This window comes from Leucoraja erinacea, chromosome 2 (genome assembly GCF_028641065.1).
Source record: "Leucoraja erinacea ecotype New England chromosome 2, Leri_hhj_1, whole genome shotgun sequence".
NCBI lineage: Eukaryota > Metazoa > Chordata > Chondrichthyes > Rajiformes > Rajidae > Leucoraja > Leucoraja erinaceus.
In genome coordinates, this window is record NC_073378.1 from 84,945,947 (window position 1) to 84,973,859 (window position 27,913).

Sequence of the window (27,913 nt, forward strand, 5' to 3'; positions counted from 1 at the left end):
TCCCTGTGACATGGATTTTCTCTGGGTGCTCTGGTTTTCTCCCACACTCCAAAGATGTGCAGGTCTGTAGATTAATTAGCTTTGGTTAAATTGTAAGTTGTCCCTAGTGTGTCGTATAGTGCCAGTGCATGGGGTGATCGTAGGTCAGTGCAGACTTGGTGGGCCAAAGGACCTGTTTACACGTGGTATCTCTATGCTAAAGTCTAAAGTGTGGCTCTTTGGAAAAATCCTTCTTGTGGGAAGAAGTTGGTTTGAATGCTTTGTAACTCGGAATTCAGTGTGAATTGACTCTAAATGCAATCCACTTCCAACATCCTTTCCCTCAAGAACCTACATACGAATTATTACTGTTGGAGAGCAAGAAATGTAGATGACTTGCTTCAACGTTTCAGCAGCTTGTGGAGGTGCAACAGGCTGCAAGTTCTCCATCGTCATGAGTGGATACATTTCAATTGAATTGAAAGTCTGTAAGATATTAACCTTTTAGTTGTTAAATGCACAAATTACACACACAGTTACTCCAACTGTTACGGCAGAATGTACATATGATGCCCGAGGGTTAATTTTGGGCCTGACTCAGACCTTTTGGCCCTTGCTGTCTTGGTTTCCAGTAGTAGGACTGAAACTATGTTTGTGATATTAATTGACATATGGCTATTGGCCAGAACTTAGGAAGAATATGCTCCCGTCTGTAATTGTTATATGTTATATGTCTTATGGAAAATCCCTTAGACAAAAGCAGGAGACTCACCTTAAAGTCTTAACCAAAAGCCAAGAAGTTAGAACATGCTAAGAAATATATAATGAAATGGTGTTACACAAGGGATTTGCATCTGAGGCTGCAGAGATGAGATTTACAAGTGTGCACCCAATTTCTGCCACATTCCTGCCTCTATTTGCCCCCTGTCTTTCCCCACTCCTCACACCAGCTGGCCCCTTCACCCCATATCCTTAACTCTGGCGTTATGCCTCACTCCTTTCTTTGTCTGTCACAATGTTTGCCTCCTTTTCATCTGTAGCCTTTGTCCACCCATCTGCCAATCAAACCCCTTTCAACTGTATGCACCTTTCACATGCCACCGCCACCTCCCTTTTCTAGCATTCTCACCCCCACTATAATCAGTCTGAGGAAGGGTCCCAGCCCAAAATGTTACCTGTCCATTCCCTCCACCAACGCTGCCTGACCCTCTGCCCACACTGACCAACATGTCCTATCAACACTAGTCCCACTTGCCTGTGTTAGGCCCGTATAATTTCTAAACCTATTCTATCCATGTACCTGTCTAAATGTCTCTTAAACATTGCGATAGCCCCTACCTCAATTATCTCCCCGGGCAGCTTGTTCCACACACCCACCACCCTTTGTGTGAAAAGGTTACCCCTCTGGTTCCAATTAAATCTTTCTCCCCTTACCTTAAGCCTTTATCCTCTGGTTCTCTATCTCCCCTACCCAGGGCATTTACCTGATCTATTCCTCCTATGATTTTGTACACCTCTATAAGATCACCCATCCTCTTTCACTCCACGAATAGTCATAGCCTGCTCAACCTCCCTTTAGCTCAGGCCCCTGAGCCCTTACAACATCCCCGTAAAACATAGCTGGTGGATCAGAACTAACCCTGGATTTTCCTGCCTTCCTCACAAATGTGTTACAATTTTTGTATAGTTACAAAGTTTATGCCCTCAAATGTGACATATATCGCGCTTGCATCTGTAGTAAAATATCCTACCTCCTTGTAGCGCACCCATGTGCACCTTGCATGTTTATCTTGTAAGTACAATAGTAAGCTCCCATCCGCAGGTCTGAATGCTGGTTGCTCTGTGGTATCCAAACACGAGTTCACTATAATTTACAGTAACTTTCAGTATGTAGCCGATTCTCCAGTTTCAACAAGTCCTCTGCTATCTGTCTGCACTGCTAACCACAAGGATACAACAATACCTGTTATTGCAAGCCAACAAAGTCACAAGGTCTCCACCTGTCCATCTGTGCTGTTGCAAAACCTTCTTAACTATACTACTCCTCACATGGTTACTCCTGACTCTCACCATTATGCCAGGCATAAATCTTGGACATCTCAACAGGCAATTCTGGGTGTTCCTCCACCAGAGGAACTGCAATAATTCAAGAAGGAGTCTCACCGCTACCTCATCAAGGGGAGTTAGGGAGGTCCATAAATGCTGGTCCAGCTAGCAATTTCTCCTGAGTCCTAAACACAAATAATTGAATGAAACACATCTATACTGTAGCACCACTCACTCTGTGCCTGTCCGGTTCTATGCAGCAGTGGCCTCCCGTACAGTCACAGATTTCATCGCGTCCGATCTCCTCCTCCAACCTGATAGTGACCCAATCCATTCTACCCACTAGTGTACCCAGGATCCACAAACAGGATGACCCAGGTAGACCCATTGTTTTTGCCTGAACTTACCTTCTCATACCTCGATCCATCTTGTCACCCTTTGTTCACTCCCTTTCCACCTACATCCAGAACACCTTGCTTGCTCTCCACCATTTTGACGACTTTTGATTCTCATCTCCCACTGTCTGGATGTCCATTCTTCATACAACTCCATTCCCCATCAGGAAGACCTTGGGGATCTGCAACAAACCAGTTCCCTTCAACTAACACTCTCCTTCACCTGGCCAAACATGATTTCACACTGAAGAACCTTTTCTATTCCGCCCACTTTCCTTTCCACAAATCAAAGGTGCAGCCACAGGTAGTCGCATGGGCACTAACCGCATCTGCCATTTCATTGGCGACATGGAGCAACCTACTCTGGCACCATTCTCCAACTACTTCTCCACTAGCTGCAGGTCCAAGCATCTGCAGTCTCCAGTGCTTACACACAGTAATAGTCGTAGCCACCATGCCACGAATAAAAAGGAAACCATTTCTAACCAAGCAGGAAAATATTTTTCCAAAATTTAGATTGACAGCAGCATTCTCAAAATTAAAAAAAAAAAACAGTATCCTAACAGTAAACAAAGAATTCATTGTCACAAATGTAATTTATGGAAGAAACAATTGATAATATTTTAAAAAATGAAATTTGACTGACTAAACCTGTAAAAATTTGGTCTCCACTTTGATTTAAATTCCTTTGGGAAAAGCAAAAAAACCTCACAAATCCACCTTGGATGAAATACATTCTTTCCTTCAGCTCAGAAACCATTTGATACATGCTGTGAAATTTTTTCAGATGTGGTTGGCATTTCATAAAAATTTCCAGTCAAAGCCCAGCATTTTGAGATGGGGCCTAGCCTTCAAAAAAACTTTCACCAATAAAAGTTAGAAACAATTTGTTTTAAATGCTTTTTTTGAACATTGATAATTTCAATCACTGAGAAAAATAATCAGATTTTTGTTCACTCATCTGAAGTCACTCAATTGGTTCATATTTTCTTCAATGATAGCTATTTTTACTTGCCGAAGGTGCTCCCACTATGCTGATGGGTGGCAAGTTTGAGAATTTGGACTGACAAGATATCTTGTGACTTGTAGAAAAAACCTTCATGGTCTTCCCATGCACCTGTTGTCTTGTTTTACTTTATAACTCTGGGGGATGTTGTTGAAGTAACCTGTCACAAGGTGCGAGAGTTATTTTAATCCAAGTCAGTCACCAATGTCACCATGAAATACTATGGTCTTAATGGTGTATACACATTAATTTCCCATAGTCATGCAACATTGAAACTTGGGCTCTGGTGATTTAAACCCATTTACACTAATCCTACACTAATCCCATTTTCGCTAAGACTTCAGAATGCCAAGAGACAATACCGGGACAAACCTGACTCACATTATAGTCACTTGGACACCCTTCAACTGCAGCAAGGCCTGAACACTATAAATGGTTGAAAAGCGAAGTCAGGCAACATCACTGGTGATAGTTTGGCCTCCCCTGATCAACGATGCTTTCTATGCTCGCTTTGAGTCATCAGGCTTGAATGTGCCTCTTCCCAGGGGTAGTGTTGCAGCCTTCCTGAAGATGAGCCCATGGAAAGCAATTGGCCTAGACGAAGTCCCTGGGCATCTCCTTAGGAACTGCGCGGACCAAAGAGTGGGAGTGCTCACAGACATCTTTAATCTCTACCTACTCCATTCTGAGGTTCCCACCAGTTTCATGAAGACCACTATCGTCCTGGTGCAAAATAAAATAGAGGTTTCATGCTTTCTGGAGCATTAGTATGTGTGTTATGGGCTGAAGGGAATTGTTTCCAGAGGGCTAATATGGACATTGTGGGCCGAATGGATGCTTGGACTGGCAGCTGTTGTGCTGGCAGCTCACTCACTCACGGCTGGTGGGCTGGCAGTTGACTCACAGCTATTCCTTGAAATTCCATTTCAAGCAGGGTGCAAGACCACCAAATTCAAGTGCAGTTTCATACCATTTCAAACAGGGTGCAAGGCCACTAAAGACAGCGAGTCATGACCTCTCCCTCCTCCATCTTGCAGAGACTGAGCCACGCCCACACTTCTGGGTTTTATAGTCCCTCCCCCTCCCACCAGAAGGGGCGTGGCCTTCATGGTATGATTGACTGGAGAGAGAATCTCAACATTTTTTAAACACTAATAACTCTTATTTTTAATCGATGGGAAAAATCCTCGGCACCTGATGAGCGAAGGGGGGCTCTGAGTAAGATGGCCAAAAATCACAGCTGTACGTGGCAGCGTTTTTTTTTCTAAAATCAATATAAAGCACAAACAGGAAGTGGTCAAGATTGGACTTTTAATTATATAGAAGGCAAGGCAACTTTAATTATGCAAGGCAACTTTAATTATGCAAGGCAACTTTAATTTGGCAAGGCACCTTTAATTAGGCAACACAGCTTTAGCAATTCCAAACCAAAGGCAACACAGCTTTAGCATTTCCAAACTATATTTTCAAACCACATTAAGGGCACTGACAGGTCAGTAAAACCACTCACAGTGTAGTACACATGCGTTCAGTGTTATTCACAGCTCAGACTGAGAGACGTGACTCTCTCGCTCCCCATCTTGTAGAGACTGGCTGAGGCACTCAACACCTCCGGGTTTTATAGTCCCTCCGGAAAGGGCGTGGCCTTCAGGCGAGAGAATCTCAACATTTTTTAAACACTAATAACTTTTATTTTTCTTCACTGGGAAAAATCCTCTTGTCCTGTGCAGCGAAGGGGGACTCTGAGTAAGATGGCCAAAAATCACAGCTGTAAGTGGCAGCGGTTTTCTAAAATCAATATACAGAACAACAGGAAGTGGTCAAGATCAGACTTTTTATAATATAGATAGCTCAGCTTTCAATACCATTAACACAACCATGCTCATCTTCAAACTGGTGGAAATTGGAATCAGCTCTCCTCTCAGTAACTGGATCCTCAACTTCCTGACCAGCAGCCACAATCAATGACTAATCATGCACCATGATAATTCTCAATACGCGTGCCCTGCAAGGGTGTGTTCTCAGCCCCCTATTATATTCCTTATACGCTTATGATGTACAGCTAAATACCAATTTACAGATTTGCTTTAACCGCTCTAAATCCGGTGGGCGGCGCGACTCTGGTCAGCAGCGGCCTCTGCAGTCTGTCCGCGTTTTATTATTTTCTGTCTGTGTTTAAATGTAGTTTTTGTTATTTTTTGTTGGGGTGTGTGTGTGGGGGGTGTGGGGGGTGGGGGTGGGAGGGGGGGGGAAACTTTTTTTAAATCTCTCCCTGCACTGGAGACCCGACCTTTTCTCGTCGGGTTTCCGTTGTCGTTGGGGCCGCAACGAGGAGCGGCCTCCAACAGGAAGAAGCCGGGGACTCTGGTGCTACGACTCACAGTCGCCGTCGCGGGGCTGGCCGAGTCCGGAGCGGGTGGAGCGGTGGAGGAGCGCTGCTGCTGCTGCTGCTGCTGCTACCGGAGAGTCGGAGGCTCCAACGGCAGGTCTGTGGACGGCGGCACCGGGAGCCCGCGGGTCCCTGGAGGGAGACCGCTTTTCAGGGCTCTCGCAACGGCGACTTCCCCCGCCCGAGTTGCGGGGTTGAAGAGCTCCTGGAGCGGGGCCTAACATCACTGCCCCGCGCGGCTTGGAATGGCCGCGGGACTCTGCGAGCGCACGCCGGGGGCTCTAACAGCAAGACCCGGTGTGCGACCTCGCACCACCCGGCGTGGCTTTAATGGCCGTGGGACAATCGCCATCGCCAGCCGGGGGCTTTGACTTTGACTCTGACATCGGGGGGGGGGGAGAGTGCAGTGGAGAGATAAGTTTATTAGGCCTTCCATCACAGCGATGTGATGGATGTTTATGTAAATTATGTTGTGTCTTGGGTCTATGTGTTTGTAATGTATGGCTGCAGAAACGGCATTTCGTTTGGACCTCAAGGGGTCCAAATGACAATTAAATGTATCTTGTATCTTGTATCTTGTATCACTAACTTCCACAGGTGTACCGTAAAATGTATTTAAACTGGATGCATCCAGCATGATTTGTGAACAGCCCTATCCAAGATCATAAGAATTCGCAAAGAGTTGTGGATGTAGCCCAGACAATCACGCAAACCAACCTCCCTTCCAGTGACTCCATCTACACTTCAAGCTTCCTCAGCAAGGCCACCAGCATAATCAAGAATGAATCTCACCCAGGTCACTCCCACTTATTCCCTCTCCCAATTGGCAAGAGGTACAAAAGTTTGAAAACATCCACCTCCAGATTCGGGGACAGATTCTTCCCAGCTGTCATCAGGCAACTGAACCATCCTCTGAACAGAGTGTGGTCCTGACCTCCATTTTACCTCATTGGAGACCTTTAACTATCTTTAATTGGACTTTATCTTGCACTAAATGTTGCATTCTTTATCCTTTGTCTTACGCTGTGGACGGTTTGATTGTAATCATTGTACCTCAGTATTGTCACAGTTTAGTGACGATAATAATAAACTAAACTAAATGAAGCTTTATTCATCCCATGTTCCCATCAACTCCCCACAGTCTTCACTTACCCACACACAAGGAGCAATTTAGAGTGGCCAGTTAAACTATTTAAGTCCACGGTAGAAAAACAGAGCATCCAGGGGAAAGCTTCAGTCACAGGAAGAGCATGCAAACTCCACACAGACAGCATCCGAGGTCAGGCTGAAGCCTAGTTGTTGGAGTTGTGATGCAGCAGCTCTTACTAGGTGTGCCACTCTGCCTGCTAAAAATGTGTTTATGGTGACTTTTAAATAATTTAGTAGCTCAATTTTTTCACTTTTAAGTTTCACTTTTATGGTTAAGTATCAGAAAGAGTAACCTAGAAAGTGTCAGTCAATAATGTTGGTATCGTAGAGCTTCGCTATAATGCAAGATAGAGAGCGGGGAGGTACAAACTAAATTGCTGCACCATCACTACTGGAACACAAGTTGGGAGGTGGGATCATTTTGGGACAATGTAAGCAGCCAGTTTCCATTCAAAATGTGACATGAAATGTATTGTGTAAAAACTTGAGATAAAGTTGCCGTAATTGAAGAATGTGTCGCTCCTGACCCCCACTGCAAGCATCAGGAGCCTGACCAAAATGTTTAAACAGTCTGATCTTGTGGGTATGGGAGAAGGAACGCAGACAAGCATCTGGACTAAAACTGGCCCAGATTTTAGTTTACTATAATGTTTCTGTTCTTGTCACTGTCCTATTTATAAAACCTAAAATGCCATTGACCTTTGTTATGGAACTGTTTACTGCAATGTAAACTTTATAGGAGTTATCTGTTTGTATATCTGGAACTCAATGTTCCTTCACACCTTTCAGTACTTTCCCTTGCACCGCATACACCAAATACTTGTTTTTCCAGACGTGTCTTCACCCACCTTGGATCTGAGCTCTGGAATTTCTTCTTCAAATTTTTCTACCTTTCCACCTCTCTCTCCCCTTCTGAGTTGACAGAGTAGATTTCTCCTACTGTCCCCTTTTATGCTGGGTGGACGTGTGATAATGTTCCTACGATGGGTTTTGCTACATTAATGGACTATATTATTAGTTACTCTCTTCTATACATTGCCTTGATTTTGTTTTGTCCCCAATGAATTACCGGTAAATCTATAGGAATTCTACTGATTGAGTTGCTGTCATGTCAATTTAAGGGCAGGGTGGAAATTAGTGGTAAAGTTAATGAAATCATTGAGTTCTGCTTGGGTGGAGGAGACAGCCCCGATACAGTCATCGATGGAGCATGGAAAGAGTTGGGGGATATCTATAGGAACTCTTTTAAAGTTAAAATTATTGTTTGCTAAGCATACTATTTCAATTTCAGTTTAATATGATGTTATTTATGTCTATCCCACGATTAGTTCCCTTTTAATGTCAAGCTGGAAACCTAAAGAGGTGAGGGAGTAATTGGGAGGGCTGTTCAAGGAGGTTGGCAGAAGGCTAAGGGCAAGGGAAGTGAGAATTTGAGTACATTTGTGAGAAAGTTGGGGAGAAAACCAGATCTAATCAAGCAAGAGGAAATAGTTTGAGGTGCTTTGCCAGTTAGCAAAATGGTAGAAGATGGTATGAGATAGAGATTTAAGATCTAGCTGTGGATATTAGTGGCAAAGGTTCTGTGAAAGGTTGCAATGTGATATTATTGGTGTGTAGGGATCATCTGCAAAAAAGGAGGCTGGGAAGCTGGGATCCAGATAAAAGTTATTGAAGCAGGAATATTTTTCTGTCCTGAGGTTATGCTGAGAAAGAAGGATTAGATTTTAAAATTCAGCTGATGTCTGTGAGTTTGCTATGGGATGATTTTTCAAGAGGTAATGCACTCCAAGGGAAAGTGCCACCAGTAGTCAACAGGTATTGCGCAGTAGGAAATGAACTGGCAACGTGGCAATTCTGATTGAACAAGTAATGGACTGCCCAAGACACCTCACACACTCTTCAACTCTGCAATAACTTTTAATTCCTAGACCCCCATTGCCTCATCTTTACCATGGACGTCCAGTTCCTTTACACCTCTATCGCCTACCAGGAAGGTCGCAAGGCCCTCCGGTTTTACCTCTACAGAGACTTGATCAGTTTCCCTCTACCAATGCTTTCCTTTGCCTGGCAGAAAGCATCCTCAATCTCACCACCTTCTTTGACCCTCACTTTCAACAAGTTAAAGGTATCGCCACTCACATGGGCCCCAGCTATGCCTGCTTTATTTATAGGTTATGTCAAACAGTCCTTATTCTAAATGTATACTGGCACCATCCCCCAACTCATTCTGCTACATTGATGACTGTATCGTGGCTGTCTCCTGCACCTGAGCAGAACTCAATGATTTCATTAACTTTACCACTAATTTCCCATCCTGCCCTCAAATTGACATGACACCTCTCTTCTTTTCCTTGATCTCTTTCTCCATCACAAGGGACAGACTATTGACTGAAATCTACATTAAATACCACCCCCCCACTGTCATAGGTGGATTAGTTATCCGCCTCTGTGCTGTGTCCCATGGCTCTGCTCTCACTTCTCCTCCCCACTGATGGAACAAGGATAGAGTTCCCCGATCCACACCTTTCACCCCACGAGCCTCCACATCAAATTCATTGTTCTCTGACATTTCCAACGCCTTAAATGTGATCAGTCACATCTTCCCATCCCCACCCTTTCGGCTTTCTGCAAAGGCTCTTCCCTCCGCAACTACTTTATTCACACATCCCTTCCCACACAATCTACTACCTCCCCAGGTACTTTCCCCTACAACCTCGGGAGATGTAACACCCACCTTTATACCTTCTCCCTCACATCTACCCAGGGACCCAAGCAGTCCTTCCAGTGAGACAGAGATGCACAATCACCTCCTCTAACCTCATCTACCGCATTCGTTGTTTCCAATGTCACCTCTTTAACATCGGCAAGACCGAGCATATATTAGGCTAATGTTTAGATGAATGCTTGCGCTCAGTCTGCCAAGACCTGTTTGTTCTCCTGGTAGTTAAGGATTTTAACTACCCTTTCTATTCCCAAACTGAGGCCACAGTTTGCACGAGGCCTCATTCTGACAATGAAAGAAGCCCTTTCTGTCCTGGGCTTCCTCCATTGCTGTAGTGAGGCCAGATGCAAACTGGAGGAACAGCACCTCATATTCTGCTTGGGTAGCTTACAATCTAAAGATAGACACAAAATGCTGGAATAACTCAGCGGGATAGGCAGCATCTCTGGATAGAAAGAATGGGTGACGTTTTGGGTCGAGACCCTTCTTCAGACCTACACTACCCCCAACTCCTCCCTGTACCCAATTCACATCTATTTCTCCCTTTCCCCTTCTCTCCCACTGACCCCTTCCAAACTACATTCCTTCCCCTGGCTTCAAAGTTTGCACGTCTTCTATTCTCTAGGTCACATTTTGTTTTTTCATCTCTAGCCTTTGTCCAACCATCTGCAAATCAAAAATTCCTCTCACCTGCATCCACTTGTTACTTGCCAGACTTTGTTGTGACCCCAACTCTCTTCCAGCTTTCTCCACCCCACCCATCACAATTAGTCTGAAAAAAGGTCACAACCCATAATGTCGCCTATGTGTTCTCCAGAGATGTTGCCTTACCCACTCAATTACTCCAGTACTTTTTTTGAATTTGCAGTTCCCTGTGCCTAGCATTTGCAGTTCCCTGTGCCTAGTGGACTGTGCAGATTGGTACAACCTAGAAGCTGTTATGCCTGATTGTTAATGGAGTCATCCACTGTGAATAGTGGGAAGAAAATTCTGGATAGGAAGTATAACTTTGCATAAACTCATAGAAACATAGAAAATAGGTGCAGGAGGAGGCCATTCAGCCCCCCATGCCAGCATTGTGATCATGGCTGATCATTCCCTATCAATAACCCGTGCCTGCCTTCTCCCCATATTCCTTGACTCCACTAGCCCTTAGAGCTCTATCTAACTCACTCTTAAATCCATCCATTGACTTGGCCTCCACTGCCCTCCGTGGCAGGGAATTCCATAAATTCACAACTCTCTGGGTGAAAACGTTTTTTCTCACCTCAGTCTTAAATGACCTCCCCTTTATTCTAAGACTGTGGCCCCTGGTTCTGGACTCGCCCAACATTGGGAACATTTTTCCTGCATCTAGCTTGTCCAGTCCTTTTAAATTTTATATGTTTCTATAAGATTCCCCCTCATCCTTCAAACTCCAGTGAATACAAGCCTAGTCTTTTCAATCTTTCCTCATATGACAGTCCCACCATCCCAGGGATCAATCTCGTGAACCTACGCTGCACTGCTTCAATCACAAGGATGTCCTTCCTCAAATTAGGAGACCAAAACTGTACACAATACTCCAGATGTGGTCTCACCAGAGCCCTATACAACTGCAGAAGAGGCTATACAACTGCAGAAGAAGCTATACAACTGCAGAAGACTTTGTTTTGAACAATTGAAGGATTAGATGTAAAAACCACAAATGGTTCTAATATTTCTTCAGGATAATTGAAAAAGTTAAGCGCTAGCAGGCCTGCAAGGCTGCGTTCTCACTGTGCTCTTTGTACACTCATGACTGCGCGGCCAAATTCTGTTTTAACTCCATTTACAAGTTTACGTATGACACCCCTGTAGTGGGCTGGATATCAAATAACAAGGAGAGGGAGTATAGGAAGGAGACAGAGAGAGAAGTAACATGATATCATGACAGCAAAATCTCCCTCCATGTGTGCGCTTCAAGTTCCTAGGCACAAACATCATCAACAACATGTCCTTGTCCACTTTTTTATATCTACACTTTCTCTGCTGTTGTAACATGTTATTCTGCACTCAATTTATTTTCTTTCATATTATCTGCTGTACACATGAATGATATAATTTACCTGATAGCAAGCAAAACAAAGGTTTTTTGCTCTACCTCCGTGCACCTGGCAAAAATAAATAAATACCAATATTACATAGATACATAGATACATAGACAATAGGTGCAGTAGTAGACAGGAATGCCACCACTGCCATTCAAAGTGTTCATGGCTTATCATCCACAATCAGTACCGCGTTTCTGCCTTCTCCCCGTACCCCTTGATTCCACTAGCCCTAAGAGCTCTATCAAACTCTCTTTTGAATGTATCCTTCTGAGGAAGAGAATTCCCCAAATTCATAACTCTCTGTGTGAAAAGATTTTTCCTCATCTCAGTTCTAAATGCCATTGGGTGGAGCCACCGCAGTGGCTGCCTCGCCAGCAGCTCGTAGTCCTTTCACCCTTTCTGTTATTTTTAGTGTGTCTAAATGTACGTTTTAATGTTTCTTATGTGGAGGGTGGTGGGGGGAATAGGGGAAAACCATTTTTCAGTCACTCACCTGGACGGAGATGCGTCATTTCTCTGTGTTGTCTCTTTGTCCCCCCTTGCGGCCTACCAACAAGATTGGCGCGGCCTTCCCTACAGGAGACTGGCCCAGAGCTTCAGCAGCAGGCACAGTCCTAAATTACCATCGTGGAGCAGGGCGATGCCTTGCGGGGGATCGCCACGGTTGGAGTGGCTTTAACGTTGGTGTTGCAGTTTGTCGAGCTTCTAGCTGGTCCCCGGTAAGAAGCGGCCGATTTGGAAACTCCAAGCTGCAGAGTGTGTTCCTCCGTTCCGACATCGGAGTTCCGACCATCCTGGCGAAAGGGCCTGTACATCGGGCCGTCCGTAGTGGCGACTGTGGAGGATTCACAGCCCCTACCACGGGTGAACAAAACGGTAGAATGTCTGAACTTTATTGCCTTCCATCACAGTGGGAAATGTTGATTCCGCTGTGGTGGATGTTTATGTTAAACTCTATTGTGTATTGTGTTTTTATTCGTACGACTGTATGGTGACTCAAATTTCACTGTACCAGTTAGTGCATGTAACAAAAAATGTGAACTTGAACTTGAACTAAATGGCCTGGGTGCTGTACTATTGCTGCTCCTCAGTCACAGGGACTCAGGTTTGATCCTGTTCTCAGTTGCTGCCCGACTGGAGTTTGCATGTTCTCTCCGGGGTTTTGTGGCTTTCCAAATCCACAGAGCATACAAGTATGTTACTTTGGCTCCTGTAAATTACCCCTTAGTGTAGGATAATGGCAAGATGAATCACATAGGGGGTAAGAGAGAATAAATTGCATGGATACAGGGAAATAAGGGAATCACTGTGGACTTGATGGTCAGCCTGGCCCCCCTCTTTGGTGCTTTAAGATTTAAAGTCTTTTGGACAGTGCATGAGAAGAAATGGTTCAGAGCACTGGTGGGAGGGGTATTTAAAGCATCAGGTGCTGGAAGGTCGGGTTGCAAGTGAAAGGTGTTTTGCAAATCTGCATCTGATACCCCAACGAGGAGGTGTCCACATAAACACAGCATAAAAAATATACTTCATCTGGAAAGAGGGTTTGGAGCCTAGGAGAGTGGGAGAGTGAGAGAGTGGGAGAGGGGGAGAGGGGGAGAGGGAGAGTGGGAGAGGAGTTGATATTGCATCTCCTCCAGCTGCACATCAAGGGAGTGCACAACTGTGGTAGGGGTAACACCATTTCTCTTTTTACCCATTGTGTAATGACAGGCAAGACAAATAATAAAAATCCATTCAAACATGAATATTAGTAACTAAGTTCCAGCCAATTATCATTGACTTGTTTACTTAATTTTTTTTAAATAGTGGCGCGCATTATAAACAGCATTTGAAGACGCTGTTCTCAATTGTAACTTTATGTAAACAAAGCAGTGTATTATGTTCAAAAACCAGAATGCTTGATGGTGTAATTCTCAAATTGATTCTTTTTCGGCTTCATAAACTGGATAGGTTTTCCTTTCAGCTTTTCGATAACTTTGCAGTGTACTGAAGAGCAGAAATTATTTTAATTCTTTACAAGAAACTTGATAGAATTAGAGTCACCACACTGTGCTTGGGGTGACTGTCAGAGCTTATCTTGATTTACTTTATCTGATTTTCCTTGGAGTGTAATAGAAGAACTGTGTCTGTTGCATTTCAGTTCACTCTATCTTGGTTCTGGTTAAAGCTAGTAAATCACTTGTACTGCTCAAAGTGTTTATTCTGAACTTTAAACAGCTGCTGCTTCTTTGAGGCGGCACTGTTTCTCTGTCTGTTTATCCCGTTTCCAATGGTAATAACACCACCAAGTCTCTGTATGTCTGGAACTTGGCCTGGGGTTGTTTTGGTTACATTAAGTTTACTTCGAGCTTGCCAGATATAGTGGTGACTTCATAGTGCTGAGCTGGGGAGAGTGGCCAGTGCATTACATCATTGCCTGGAAGGGAGTCAGATGGGAAGGATATGACTCACCCGGGCTAGTTAAGCCTTGGCTCTTATCCTTCATGTACACACTGCTCTCATGTTCTGTACATCAGCAGGGAATTCAAGCTCAGTGATGTCCATGAGGTTTGTTATCAGTTTTCAACTTTCATTTCATAGTTATTAAGCAGGTTTTTTAATCTTTACAAAAGTTGTCTTTTGGATCATTTCATTTGGTGTAACTTTATCATGGTAATCCCTGCATTTGGAGTTGATTGTTTGGGTTTTGTCTCATTCCTCCGCTTATTCGGTTTGCCTACGGAGTAAAGGCCGGTGAGCAATCCTATACATGATGATGTAATGTGAAGGCTTCTAGTTAGATCAGTAATCTGAGAGCAAAGGGCAGGGTTGCAAAGTATCCACCTGGTCTCTCGGGGATTAGTCTGACATTTGTCTGTGGCCAACAGCTGACTGTGACTTGTGACTTCTGATGGTTTGTGGATCTTTGCAGCTCTTTAGTAATGAAGTGTTAATGCACTTATAGAGGAGTTTGCAGTCTCGTTTGTAACAAAAGACTGTACGAACTGTGGTGTATTAAATGTAAACTAATCAAAGCTGATCTTATGTTATACATAATGTTAAATCAGTTGAAGTGATTTTTTTCCTTCTAATCATTGAGAGCACATGTGGATTAATTTAGTAAAAAAAAAATTAGGACAAAATTAAAATACTTTTATCTGAAACAGAACTACCTAAACAATGATAGTAATGAAGCTGTTGTGCTTATTTTAAATCTGAACTCGTGTAAGTACTGCGAAAGTAAATGCAGTGCAAATGGAATGTACTACCTACATGCTCGACACACAGGTAGCTGGAAGTCATTCAACATTAATTCTATGTGAGAACTGTTAAGATAAAGATCAGAATTGCTTAAGCTATATTCATTTAGAATGAAACAATGAGGCTTTTCAATCTTTCTTACCTTCGAAGCACATCTGTAACTTTTTCTCGATGGTTTCTGTTAATCTTTCCTCTGTTATTTCAGTGTTGATCCAGAGATCATTTATAGCGTTGTCAGAACACAATCAAAGCACGGCAGACTACAATGCAGATTTGCTTTCATTTCTCATGGTCTGCATGTCACTATCACTGTCACTGTGCAGACGACCCCCTTCTTGATATTTCCTATCATTACAATGCTCCACCATTGATCCAGGATGTGTTCCAGGTGGCTGGAGCTGTACTACAATTCATAAATAGGGATTTCACAACATTTGAAGGCTCTGTCATTTCTTGGCCCATATTGATAATTTGTCCAAAATCAAGAAAAATGACTGCATAGGGAAGAAAATACAATTACATAGCAGAATAGAAGGGAGTCCTGCCAAGTAATGTAAGGACAGGACAAAAGGTTGCACATGCTGGATCTCTGAGGGAAAAAGCAAACTGCCGGAGCAACTCAACGGGTCAGACACCATCAATTTGACCCGCTGAGTTTCCCCAGCAAGTTATTTAATGATTCGACTTCCAGAATTCTGTCATAAATTTGTATTATGCAGGCGGTGGGACTTCTAGCTTAAGGTATTTTTAATGCAATTTTTATTTCACATTTTAGTTGAGAGACAGGCAGTGTGTATGATGCCGTATGTCTGTCTGTCTGTCAATAACTGGTCAAAGGGGACGATTTGTTCCCATTCACCCCCTATTTTTGTTCTCTGTGCAGAAACACATGGCCTCCAAATGCACTATAAAGTGTGGGCAACTGGGGAAGTCCCCGTGTAATAAAACCTGAGATACTGAAGTAATTGTCCGCGAAGCTGCTTAGAAATTGTCTGATTAACCCAATGCTTCAGTACCTCAGTGGCTTTTAACGCATTTACTATTCATTCATTGATGTTGAGATAACGTTTAAACTGGTGTAAAAGATGAAATATCGCTGCTTCTGATGGACAGTTAAATTTAACCTTGAATATTTTAACATTGAGTAAACCCAAGAGTGATAAGTAATAACTTAAAAAATGTGATTTTATTATAAATGACTTTATGCATAAAAGGTGGGATTGTAGGGCTTATGGTGCTAGTTATCAACAGCCATGAGTGATGCAGGACTTTACTGATCACTGTAGTGTAAAGTTTATTATAAGCAGTTAAATATCAAATGCTCTTTCAGGTTGATTTACTTTTCATTTTCTGAGAGGAATTACGGTCAGATACAAGATGTTTTTTGTTCAGGACAAGGTAGTTTAACAATGGAAATGGCCACCTGAAGATCTGTTGTGGTCCAAATCAGCTAACAAGGCACACCAATGCCTCTTCTTCCTCAGGAGACTGAGGACATTTAGCACATCTCTATAAATGTACCATCGAAAGCAGACTTCAGGTTGCATCGGTTCATTGGAAAACAGCTCTGCCCAAGATGAAACTGCAGAAGTTGTGAATGCAGCCCAGTCCATTACAGGGAAGACTCCCCACCATTTATTCTATCTACATATTTCACGCTGCCTTGGAAACATAATCAAAGACTTGTTCCACTCCAGTCATGCCTACCTATCCTCGCTCCTGTTGGGGAGAAGCTTGACAGCTCGCACCACCAGACTCAGGAACAGCTTCTTTCCCTCTATTATCAGGCGTCTGAATGGTCCTTCCATAAGCTAGGGTACGATCTGATTCACCTCTACTCATGGACATTGTCTATGGAACTGTGCTACAATGGTGACAGCTCTATCTTCCTGTTTGCTCTACCTTTTGTACTTGAGTTTGATTATCTGTTCTGATTAATGTAAAATAAAGCCTTTCCCTATACATCTGTGCATGTAACAAGAATAAGCCTAAACCTAAAGATTCCATGATGGATGTGATTAGCAAGAATGTGTCTAAACTAAATCAAAATCATTTGCCCTGCATTAACTAAGTTCATGAATAAATCAAATCCAGTTGTTTTACAGATGATTCACAGGGTGACTCTAATTTTTCCAATATTTAAGGTCAAGGAAAGATGATCTGAATCAATGGGAACTGGAACATGTTGGGTTGGTAACAAGTTGAATGCTGATGAAATCTTTGAAATTGTCAAAGTTTGTGCAATCATTACAGACCCTGTGTTTAAACACTGTTAATGGATCGATTGTAATCATGTATTGTCTTTCTGCTGACTGGTTAGCACTCAACAAAAGCTTTTCACTGTACCTCGGTACACATGACAATAAACTAAACTGAACTGAATTGTCAAATGCATTTTAATTCAGTATTACGTGACTGTAGAAACAAAAAATGCCTCGCACTAGCTTCCACACATCTAAACTGGCTAGGTTGCCCTAATCACCTGAACATGTGGCTTGGGTAACATTTGTTGTTTCAGTCAAAGAGGTTCAATCTTCCTTTTCTCATGAATCACTTGATTGCTCTGCATGTTTGCACAAGACAGAAACTACTATTTCTTTGTTAAAGGCTTGTTGTGAGGTAATACCATTTCATGGGTGTCTCTAGAAAAATGGTTTGCTTTCACATATTAAACTGGTTTGCTCTCGCATATTGTTATTTCTGGAAAACAAAGTATGCAGGGAATCCCAGGTACTGTGCAGACCTCCTTTGAAACCGTGGGATTGTGGTACCAGCCAATAAATACATGAAAATATACATTCTACTTACATAATTGTTAGCTGACGAGGAAAATATTATGCAGTGTAGTTGGAATCAAAATGAAATATTTTCCATCCTAAACTAGGTGGTGGATTAATAGTCAAGAGAGTTTATTGTCATGTGTCCCGGATAGGACAATGACAATAACGGGATACTGAGTTGGATGATCAGCCATGATCATATTGAATGGCGGTGCAGGCTCAAAGGGCCGAATGGCCTACTCCTGCGCCTAATTTCTATGTTTCTATGACATTCTAGCTTGCTGCAGCACAACAGAATATTGTAAGCATCAATACAGAACAGTTTGGTTCAATTCAATATACACATAAGTAATACAGAATATTATTGGTGTTGGTGAGCTCTCCAGGCTGAACAGCAACAGTTTGAATGAACATAAGCATGTAACTTTTACTGCTGTACGGAAATGTCAGCGGTTATGGGAAGAAGGCAGGAGAATGAGGTTAGGAGGGAGAGATAGATCTGCCATGATTGAATGGCGGAGTAGACTTGATAGGCCAAATGGCCTAATTCTACACCTATCCCTTATGACCTTATAATTCATACCAATTTGACCCAAGGCTGCCATGGGGAGTGTTTATTTTCTACTTTTCTACTTTTCCTCATGCATGCCATGACTTTATCATTCCAGATGGGAAGGGCTGGCGCAAGTCCTGCAATCCAGGGCTGCATCAGTTCACAGGGTAACAGATCTTTGAACAATAGGTAGAAATTTACAGGTAGACACAAAATGCTGGAGTAACTCAGCGGGACAGGCAGCATCTCTGGAGAGAAGGAGGTCTGAAGAAGGGTCTCGACCCAAAACTTCTCTCCAGAGATGCTGCCTGTCCCACTGAGTTACTCCAGCATTTTGTGTCTATCTTAAGGGCCAGTCCCACCAGCGACTGCATGCGGCGAGCGCGACCTAACGTGGTCGCTTGAGCTGTATGGCCTCGCGGGGCCGGTCCCACTTCGATCGCCTGAACCGTATGGAGTTGAGCGGGGCTGGTCCCGACATTGCGTGGGGCTCCGAAAAACTGACACTGTCCAAAAATCCCGCGTGGCAACGGCCTGCCGGCCCGCAGCCGCATTGAGGCCATACGCAGCGCCTCGACAGGCGTATGCAGTGTCTGGACGCCGTATGCAGCGTCTTGATGGCGTACGCCTAGCGCGTGCTGTTGCGCAATGACATCACCGCCTGGCATGCCGTTGCGTGATGACGTAACCGCCCGACGCCGTGCAACGTCCAAATTCAGTCGGCCCGCCTCCTGCCCAGCTGATTGGTGAGTATGATGTCGGGACCAGCTCCATACGGCTACGCGTTTGGTAGTGGGATCGGCCCAGCGAGGCCGTATGCCTCAAGCCGCCACGTTTGGTCGTGCTCGCCGCATGCTGTCGCATGCTGGTGGGCCAGGCCCTTAGGATTTAGACAGGAAATGGGTGCAAACAGCAAAACCAGAATAGAATGTTTTTTTGTAATGCACAACTTGCATGTAAAAGCAGCTTTAGACTTTCAACTTTAGAGATTTTGCTTGGAAACCGGCCCTTTGTTCCACTGGCACAGACCAGCAATCATCCCATAGATTAGCACTATCCTACACATTAGGGACAATTTACAATTTGTTTTAACCAGGGTCAATTAACCTACAAACCTGTATGTCTTTGGAGTGTCGGATGAAACTGGAGCACCCGGAGAAAACCCACGCGGTCACAGGGAGAACGTATAAATTCCGTACAGGCAGCACCCATAGTCAGAATGGAACATAGGTCTCAGCCGCTGCAACTCTACTACTGCTCACTGTGCCACCCCTTAAATTTGACAGTGTATGTAATTCTTTTGTAATTATATGAGATAGATTGTATAACCCAGTGGGAAAACAAAAAGACAACCTGCAGAAAGAGTACATCAGGCATTTTCCCTGAGAAGTCATTCAGCAGAGTGTTTTTTGAGAAGAATTTTAAATTTGGAGCAATATAAAAGGGTGTAAAGTGGTGCTTCCTACAATGGGTCCCCAGATAATTGAAGGTTCTGGTTACATGGTCGGGTGAATAAAAGAGGCGAACATGAAGGACAAAGGACAAGGACAAAGGACATTTATTATCATTATCACACAGAGATTGGTGAATCTCTGGAATTTTCTGCCACAGAATGTAGTTGAGGCCAGTTCATTGGCCATATTTAAGAGGGAGTTAGATGTGGCCCTTGTGGCTAAAGGGATCAGGGGGTATGGAGAGAAGGCAGGTACAGGATACTGAGTTGGATGATCAGCCATGATCATATTGAATGGCGATGCAGGCTCGAAGGGCCGAATGGCCTACTCCTGCACCTATTTTCTATGTTTCTATGTTTCTATGTTTCTATCACATACACCAATTGGTGGTAGTGAAATGTGACTTGCCGTTGCAGCACACGAATAAAGATAAGACACAACATTAAAGAATTTAACAATAAACATAAAAACATCCTCTCACAATGGTTCCCACTGTGAGGGAAGGCAGCAAAGTCCAGTCCTATCCCCTGATCACCCATAGTCAGGCCTATTGAGGCCTCCACAGTCGCTGCTATGGCGGCCCAATGCTTCAGGCCCTCTCGCCAGATGATGGAACTCCGCCGTCGGAAGAACACTCTCAGTGGCTTGGAGTGTCTGGAGCGGCCGCTTCCTCCCCGGACACCGCGGCTCCCAAAGTCCACGGTCCGCGCTGGTCTGAGCTCTGACACTGGCGACCTCGGCGAGAGATCCCAGGCTCCGCGGTGTTTAAAGTTCAGCGCCGCCGACGGCTGGATGCCCGCAGCCACAGCTCCTCGGATGTTGGAGTCGGCGGTCTCAGCACTCTGGAGCCCACCGCACGGCGACCAGGGTAAGGCATCGCCCACTCCGTGATGGTGCTTCAGTGCTGTGCCACCACCGAAGCTGAAGTTCTGGCCGGTCCCAGCAGGAAAACACCGCTCCAGTCTGTTGGTAGGCCACGAGGAAGGGGCGAAAATACGGCTCGGAGAAAAGCCGCATCTCCGATCAGGTAGGGACTGCGAAAAATAGTTTCCCCCTTTCCCCACCCCCCACATAAAAATACTAGAAGACCTCCAAAACAAACACTTTTAATTCACTAAAAATTACGAAAAAAGGTGAAAGGACTAACAGCTGCTGGCAGGGCAGCCATACCCGACGGCGCCCTCCCGTCGAGGAGTGAAAAGACATAATCGGAGGAATGGAATAGTTGGAAGGTATTCGGAGGGGTTAAGGTTGGATTGACCGAGGAATTACACAACCACAAAAACAACGACATGAATTTATATAGCTATCTGAACATGGTAAACTATCCTGCACCATTTAAGAACAGCCCACAAGATATCATTTTGTACCTTTCCTTCCCTTGTGCCTGTAGACCAATTTCATCAGGCTGCCTTGATGCTTCTGTTGGTCAAACGCCTCCTTAATATCAAAGACAAGCATTCTCACCTAACCTCAGAATTCAGCACTTCAGTTAATTTTAGTTAAGTCTGGAGGTGAATGCATTCTGCTGGTACCCAATTGGGTTATTGGTAACCTGTTATCAGTGAGTATATGTCGCTTGGTGGCATAACTGACTGCACCTTATTTCATTTTGTTGAAGTCTGAGACTAACATTAATTGGATGATGATTATCTGGATTAGATTTGTCTTACATTTTGTAAACGGGACATGTGAAATTTTCTGCATGCTCATGTATTCAACAATTTAATGATAATTTATTGTCACAGTGAAACTCTTTGTTTTTGCATAAAATCCAGTAAAGTTATACAGCAGACTTCACTTTGACAGTACACGAAGAGTCGGTATGTTTCTGGCACCACAAAGTTTCAAAAGTTCTTAGTACAGGTGCACAACCTTTTATCCGAAAGCCTTGGGACCAGACACTTGTCGGATTTCGGACATTTTCGGATTTCCGAATGGAAGATTTTTAGCGTAGATTAGGTAGGTAGCGCGGGCGGCTTGAAAAGTCTGGAGCGGCTGCCTCCTCCCCGGAGACCAGGGAATCATTGTAAATCATTGCATAAATGTTAGTCAGTTAGTTTGGAGGGATTTTATGTGATGGTGGGGGTGGGGGGGTGGGGGGTAAAGGGAAAAACTTTGATTCTTAGTCCCCTCCCTGGTCGGCGACTCCCAACATCGCGGGGCTGGGGGCCCCGTCCGGCCGCGGGCGGCGCCGGTTGGAGCTCCGACCCCGGCAACTCTACCCCTGGCTGCGAGGCGCTCCAAATCCAGCGCCGCCCGCGGCCGGACGCCCGCAGCCCCAGCTCCGCGAATGTTGGGAGTCGGCGGCCACAGCGCTCCGGAGCTTACCGCACGGCGACCCGGTAAGGCATTGCCCGCTCCCCGCTGGTATCCCAGCGCTGCGACGCCGCCGACTTCCAACATTCGCGGAGCTGGGGCTGCAGGTGTCCGGCCGCGGGCGGCGCCGGATTTGGAGCGCCTCGCAGCCAGGGGTAGAGTTACCGGGGTCGGAGTTACAACCGGTGCCGCCCGCGGCCGGACGCCCGCAGCCCCAGCTGGGAGTTGGCGGCCACAGCGCTGCGGAGCTTACTGCACGGCGACCCGGTAAGGCATTGACCGCTCCCCGCCTCTCCGACCAGGTAGGGGACTAAGAATTAAAGTTTACCCCTTCACCCCCCCCTTCACATAAAAGTCCTCCAAACTAACTGACTAACATTTAAGCAATGATTTACAGATGTTTAAGTGTCTCCCCGGTCTCCGGGTCAAGTTTGGCGCCAAACGCGAGCTTTGGTGTGCAGACAACATCCTGGAAAAATGGCTGGTTTTCGGAGTTTTTCGGTTTCCGGAACACTGGATAAAAGGTTGTGCACCTGTACAGTCTTATCTTCTTGCAGCGGCAAACCAGGCCTGCTGCTGTATGTGGTCGCAGGTGGCCGGCCTGGCCTCTCTTAGTTCTCAGCGGCTCTCAGCCAGGTTGCTCTTGGCGGCTCATCAGCCGGTTGACTCTGCTGCTCATCCTGGGAGTCGTCTGTCGCGTGTGGTGTATCTGGGAGTAACTGCCAACTTTGTGACTGTACTGACATAGCTTGGCTGGTGGCTTAACTAGTTTCATAGAATAACACAGATTAGGAATAGGCCTTTTGGCACACAATGTCTGTGCCGAATCGGGTTGCCAATTGTCCCGTATTAGCCGGGACATCCCGTATATTGGGCTAAATTGATTTGTCCCATACGGGTCCGCCCTTGTCCCGTATTTGACTGCTACTACTCGGGTTGAGGGACTGTCGGGTCGGGGCGTCTGGCCCCACCTCACCTGTCCTGAGGTAGTGCAGCCTGTGGTCCTATCGGTCGGCAACCCGGCCAGCTGTCTAACCTTCGCTTACCGTCGACACCACCACCCCTCCTTCTCATGGCCGATGAGTTAGATGGGGTGCCGGACTTTACGCACGATGTCGCTCGTCCCTGGCGCCTGGGCCAAAACTCCTCAGCTGACCCTCCGGCTAAGCTTTGTGTGCAGTCCAGCACCTGGGCCAACTCATCATTCGCCGTCGGGAATTCGTCCCTTATTTTGGCCTTTTGCCCCTTATTTGGGAGTGAGAAAGTTGGCAACCCTAGTGCCGAACATGATGCCGAATTAAATGAAACACTTCTGACTGCACATTATCCATATCCCACCATTGCCCGCATATCCATGTGCCTTTTAAACACCACTATTGTATCTGCTTCCACCACCACCCAGACAGTTTGTTGCAGGCAGCCATCACTCTGTTTAAAAAAAAAACTTGCCCACATATCTCCTTTAAAGTTTTCTCCTCTCACCTTAACAGTATGCCCTCTAGTATGTGACATTTCTACCCTGGCGAAAAGGTTCTGACAGTATACCTGATCCATGGGTTTCATAATTTCTGTAGAACGAGCCCAGTACTGCAGCCAAGGTATGTATTACCATAATTGTTACCGTATCTGGTGTTGTCAGCCATTAAAATGTGTATTCTGTGATGGAGGTGATCTTGGGAGGAAGCTATAGATTATCTATTTGCCACCTCTGGGATGTTTTAGCTTTGGTTCTCACATTCTGGTCCCTACTGAAAGGCCCGGCTGCCTTTTGAAACATCTCTACATCTTGCTGGCAGCTGAGTTACCCATCACCATTCATGACGGACAATGGCAAGACACGTTGTGCTTGGTTCTGACTCATTAACTGAGGGACAGCTCAGCTTTGTCAAATGCAAGCTGCTCTTGCTGTCTAGGATGCATGTAATCAGGTTGGCAGCTTCACAATGTTGTCATCTCATTTGGTGCTGCTCTCATTGTTCTTCTGTATCCTCATTAAACTGTTTTTTGAATGATGGAGTGAGGGCCTTGACAGATTATGATGGCCAATGTTTCTGTTGCCACTGCTGATGATCCACATTCTCTGATGGATCCATGATATGAGCAACCAGATCTATTGAGTCTATACAATTTAGCTTGATTTTAGTGCCATACAACATAACGTGAAAGACTTGGATAGAGTGGATGTGGAGAGGATGTTCCCACTAGTGGGAGAGTCAAGGACCAGAGGACTCAGCAGAATAAAAGGAAGTTTCTTTAGGAAGGAGTTGAGGAGGAATTTCTTTAGTCAGATGATACTGAATTTGTGGATTTTTTTTATCATAGGAGGCCAAGTTAATGGATATTTTAAGGCATAGATAGATAGATTCTAATTAGTATGGGTTGCAGGGGTTATGGGGAGAAGGCAGGAGAATGGGTTTGAGGGGGAAGAGTCAGATCAGCCATGATTGAATGGTGGAGTAGACTTGATGAACCGAATGGCCTAATTTGGCTCCTATCACTTTTGAACATAATGGAGAGTGTCATTTATGTGTGAACGGGATACCACCTCCATAAGACTATCCAAGCAATGTGGCTACAGGCAGATGCATTCTTCACAGGGAGACTCGTAAAGTTGTTCTCAGTATGGTTATCCCGCGTTTTGGTTCATTCACTATCTTTCAGATTCTCATTGTGGCAGCCAAATCCTTCAGGACTCAGCCAGCTCAGTCCCTGGTGTGCCACCAAGCCATCCCATTCAATAGACATTGAAGTCCAACACCCAGTGAATTATTTGTGCCCATTCTGATTTCATTACTTCTTCCAAGCACAGTTCAATACAGAGCGCCAATTAATTAGCTGATGGAGTACAATTGGGGATGTTGACAATATGGTTCTTGAGGTGTGGAACTAATGCTGAGTATTCCCAGGGTTAATATCTTTAACCTGTATAACACTGTTCTCCATCCTCTGGAGGTCAGGGCAGATGGAGCAACCCAGCATCTTATTTGTAAGGCATGATTCCGTGAGCATTTCTAAGACAATAATTTTTCTTGACTTGTTCATGGAACAAATGGCCCAGTTTGATGATAACTTTGCAAGGTTGACTGGGCTCGGCAGCGACATTGTGGTGGCCACATTTATTACCAAATTTTTCAAAACAATTTTCATGGATAGATTTATGTTAAAAATGGGTCAGATAAAGGGGAGGAGCTCTAGAGAGTGGGGATTAATAGGGAGATGGCAATGGGATTTTATTCTAATCAAGTAATATTCTTTATGGCCCTGACCTTAGTGAAGTATCCCCACCTTAATTCAACTCAACAAAATTGGTCATGAAACTGGAAATTCGGTATCTGGATTAGAAACTATTGGCTTCTGTACTTCAGAATCTTTTTGATTCACTACCAGATCCTTTCCAATTTTCAGTCCAAGTTCAAGTTCAAGTGAGTTTATTGTCATGTGTCCCTGATAGGACAATGAAATTCTTGCTTTGCTTCAGCACACAGAATGCAGTAGGCATTTACTACAAAGCAGATCAATGTGTCCATATACTATAATATAAATATATACACACATGAATAAATAAAATGATCAAGTGCAAATAACAGATAATTGGTTATTAATAATCAGAGTTTTGTCCGAGCCAGGTTTAATAGTCTGATGGCTGTGGGGAAGTAGCTATTCCTGAACCTGGTTGTTACAGTCTTCAGGCTCCTGTACCTTCTACCTGATGGTCGCAGGGAGATGAGTGTGTGGCCAGGATGGTGTGGGTCTTTGATGATACTGCCAGCCTTTTAGAGGCAGCGACTGCGATAAATCCCCCCGATGGAAGGAAGGTCAGAGCCAATGATGGACTGGGCAGTGTTTACTACTTTTTGTAGTCTTTTCCTCTCCAGGGTGCTCAAGTTGCCGAACCAAGCCACAATGCAACCAGTCAGCATGCTCTCTACTGTGCACCTGTAGAAGTTAGAGAGAATCCTCCTTGACAAACTGACTCTCCGTAATCTTCTCAGGAAATAGAGTCTACTGGAAATCTAAAAATTCAGCCCATCTTCTTTATTCTAAATTTAGTTTAGAGGTATAGTATTGAAACAGCCGCCTCAGTTCACCAAAACCTCAGTGAACAATGATCCCCAGTGCACTAGTTCTATCCTACACACTACGGACAATTTAAATAATGTACACAATTTACAGAAGCCAATTAACCTACAAATTTGCACGTTTTTGGAATGTGGGAGGAAACAGGAGCACCCGGAGACAACCCACAGTCGTAGGGAGAACATACAAACTCCATACAGTCAGCACCTTTAATCAGGATCGAACCTGGGTCTGTGGCGCTGTAAGTCAGCAACTCTACCGCTGCGCCACCATGTCGCCCCGGTACTCCAGCAATCCTGAGTTACTCCAGCACTTTTTGTCTTTTTTTGTAAACTAGCGTGCAGTTCCTTGTTTCTCCCCATCACCTTTAACTCCCCTAGATTGAATCTGTAGATGGGTGTGAACTCGGGTCTCTGCACTGTAAGGCAGCAACTCTATCGTTGCGCTACTGTGCCGCCCTTACTCTGGAAAGTAGAAAGGAATCAAATGATTTAATCGTCATGGAGCCATTGAATCAGAGTTGTACAGCTCAGAAATGGGCCCAACAACCACCCACTTCCATGCCGACCTTTTGGCCCATGTACACTAATCTCATTTGCCCTCAATAGGAGCATTTCAGTTCAGTTTAGTTTATTGTCACGTGTACTGAGGTACAGAGAAAAGCTTTTGTTGCATGCTAACTAGCCAGCGGAAAGACAATACATGATTACATTCGAGTCATTCACAGTGTACAGATACAAGATAAGGGAATAATGTTTAGTGCAAGGTAAAGCCAGTAATGTCCAGCCAAAGATAGTCCGAATGTCCCCAATGAGGTGGATAGCAGTTCAGGACTGCTCTTTAATTGTGGTAGGATGATAACATCCGGGAAGAAACTTTCCCTGAATCTGGAGGTGTGTGTTTTCACACTTCCATACTTTTATACCTTGTCTATTAAAGTGCCTCTTAAACATAATTATTGTATTTGATTCTACAACCTCCTCTTGATATCGACCAATTCCTTCTTTGCAACTTACTCCTTTTCTTTTTGACACTCTTTTACCATGGGAAAAAGAGGTTGAGTATCTACACTATCTATGCCTCTCATAATATTATGCTGGTTTCCTCTGTGTTATAGGGTGGGATATAAGGTTTACATCACGACTTGCATAAGGCAAAGCTGCGCCATCTGCACATGGATCAAAAAACACGAGTTGATATAAATACATTTTGTTTATTATTGACTATTTTGCACATGACTGCTGTGAGAATGAATTTTATTCCACATCGCAAATTTTGGACATGATTTGTGAATTCTTTAAGGGGAAATTTCTGTCAGCCAAAAGCGTCATTTAACATGTCTCGGTAGAGGTGTCGAAGAGCTTGATTGTCAGAAAGAGATGATGTGGTTTCGTTTGTCAGACTATTCAATGACAGACTGTTCAGGAATTTGTTCAGTGATAGTGCAAAATTGTAACGTGGCACAATAATCCATTTGACAAAATAAGTATGATAAAAATATAAAATGGGCAAATTATTCTTACATACAAGCTGATTTCTTTGAAGGCGATAATGAAGGTTCAAACTGGAGATTTAAATGTGGCTTCATATTTAAAAAATGTAAAGAAAGAAGATATAATTTAGGTTCAAATTTGGATTGCAGTTAGTTTGTTCAACATTAAGATACATTTGTTTTTGTTGATTATGAGTGCCATCAAATCTAATTAGATCTCAACTGAGCCAGCTAAGGTTT

At 44.3% G+C, this 27,913-nt stretch overlaps 1 protein-coding gene across 4 annotated transcripts in view; it reads left to right on the forward strand.

Annotated features, from left to right (window-relative positions):
* creb5b (cAMP responsive element binding protein 5b) overlaps positions 1-27,913 on the forward strand; it is a 299,242-nt gene that overhangs the window by 147,553 nt on the left and 123,776 nt on the right. Inside the window, exon 1 of one of the 4 annotated variants that reach the window (XM_055659983.1) lies at positions 14,102-14,305. The exons of the other annotated variants lie outside the window; for them this stretch is intronic. Within the exon in view, the coding sequence (XP_055515958.1) occupies positions 14,259-14,305 (47 nt within the window). The 5' untranslated portion in view covers positions 14,102-14,258. Of the gene's footprint in view, positions 1-14,101; positions 14,306-27,913 lie in introns of those variants that run through there. 4 annotated transcript variants of the gene reach the window in all.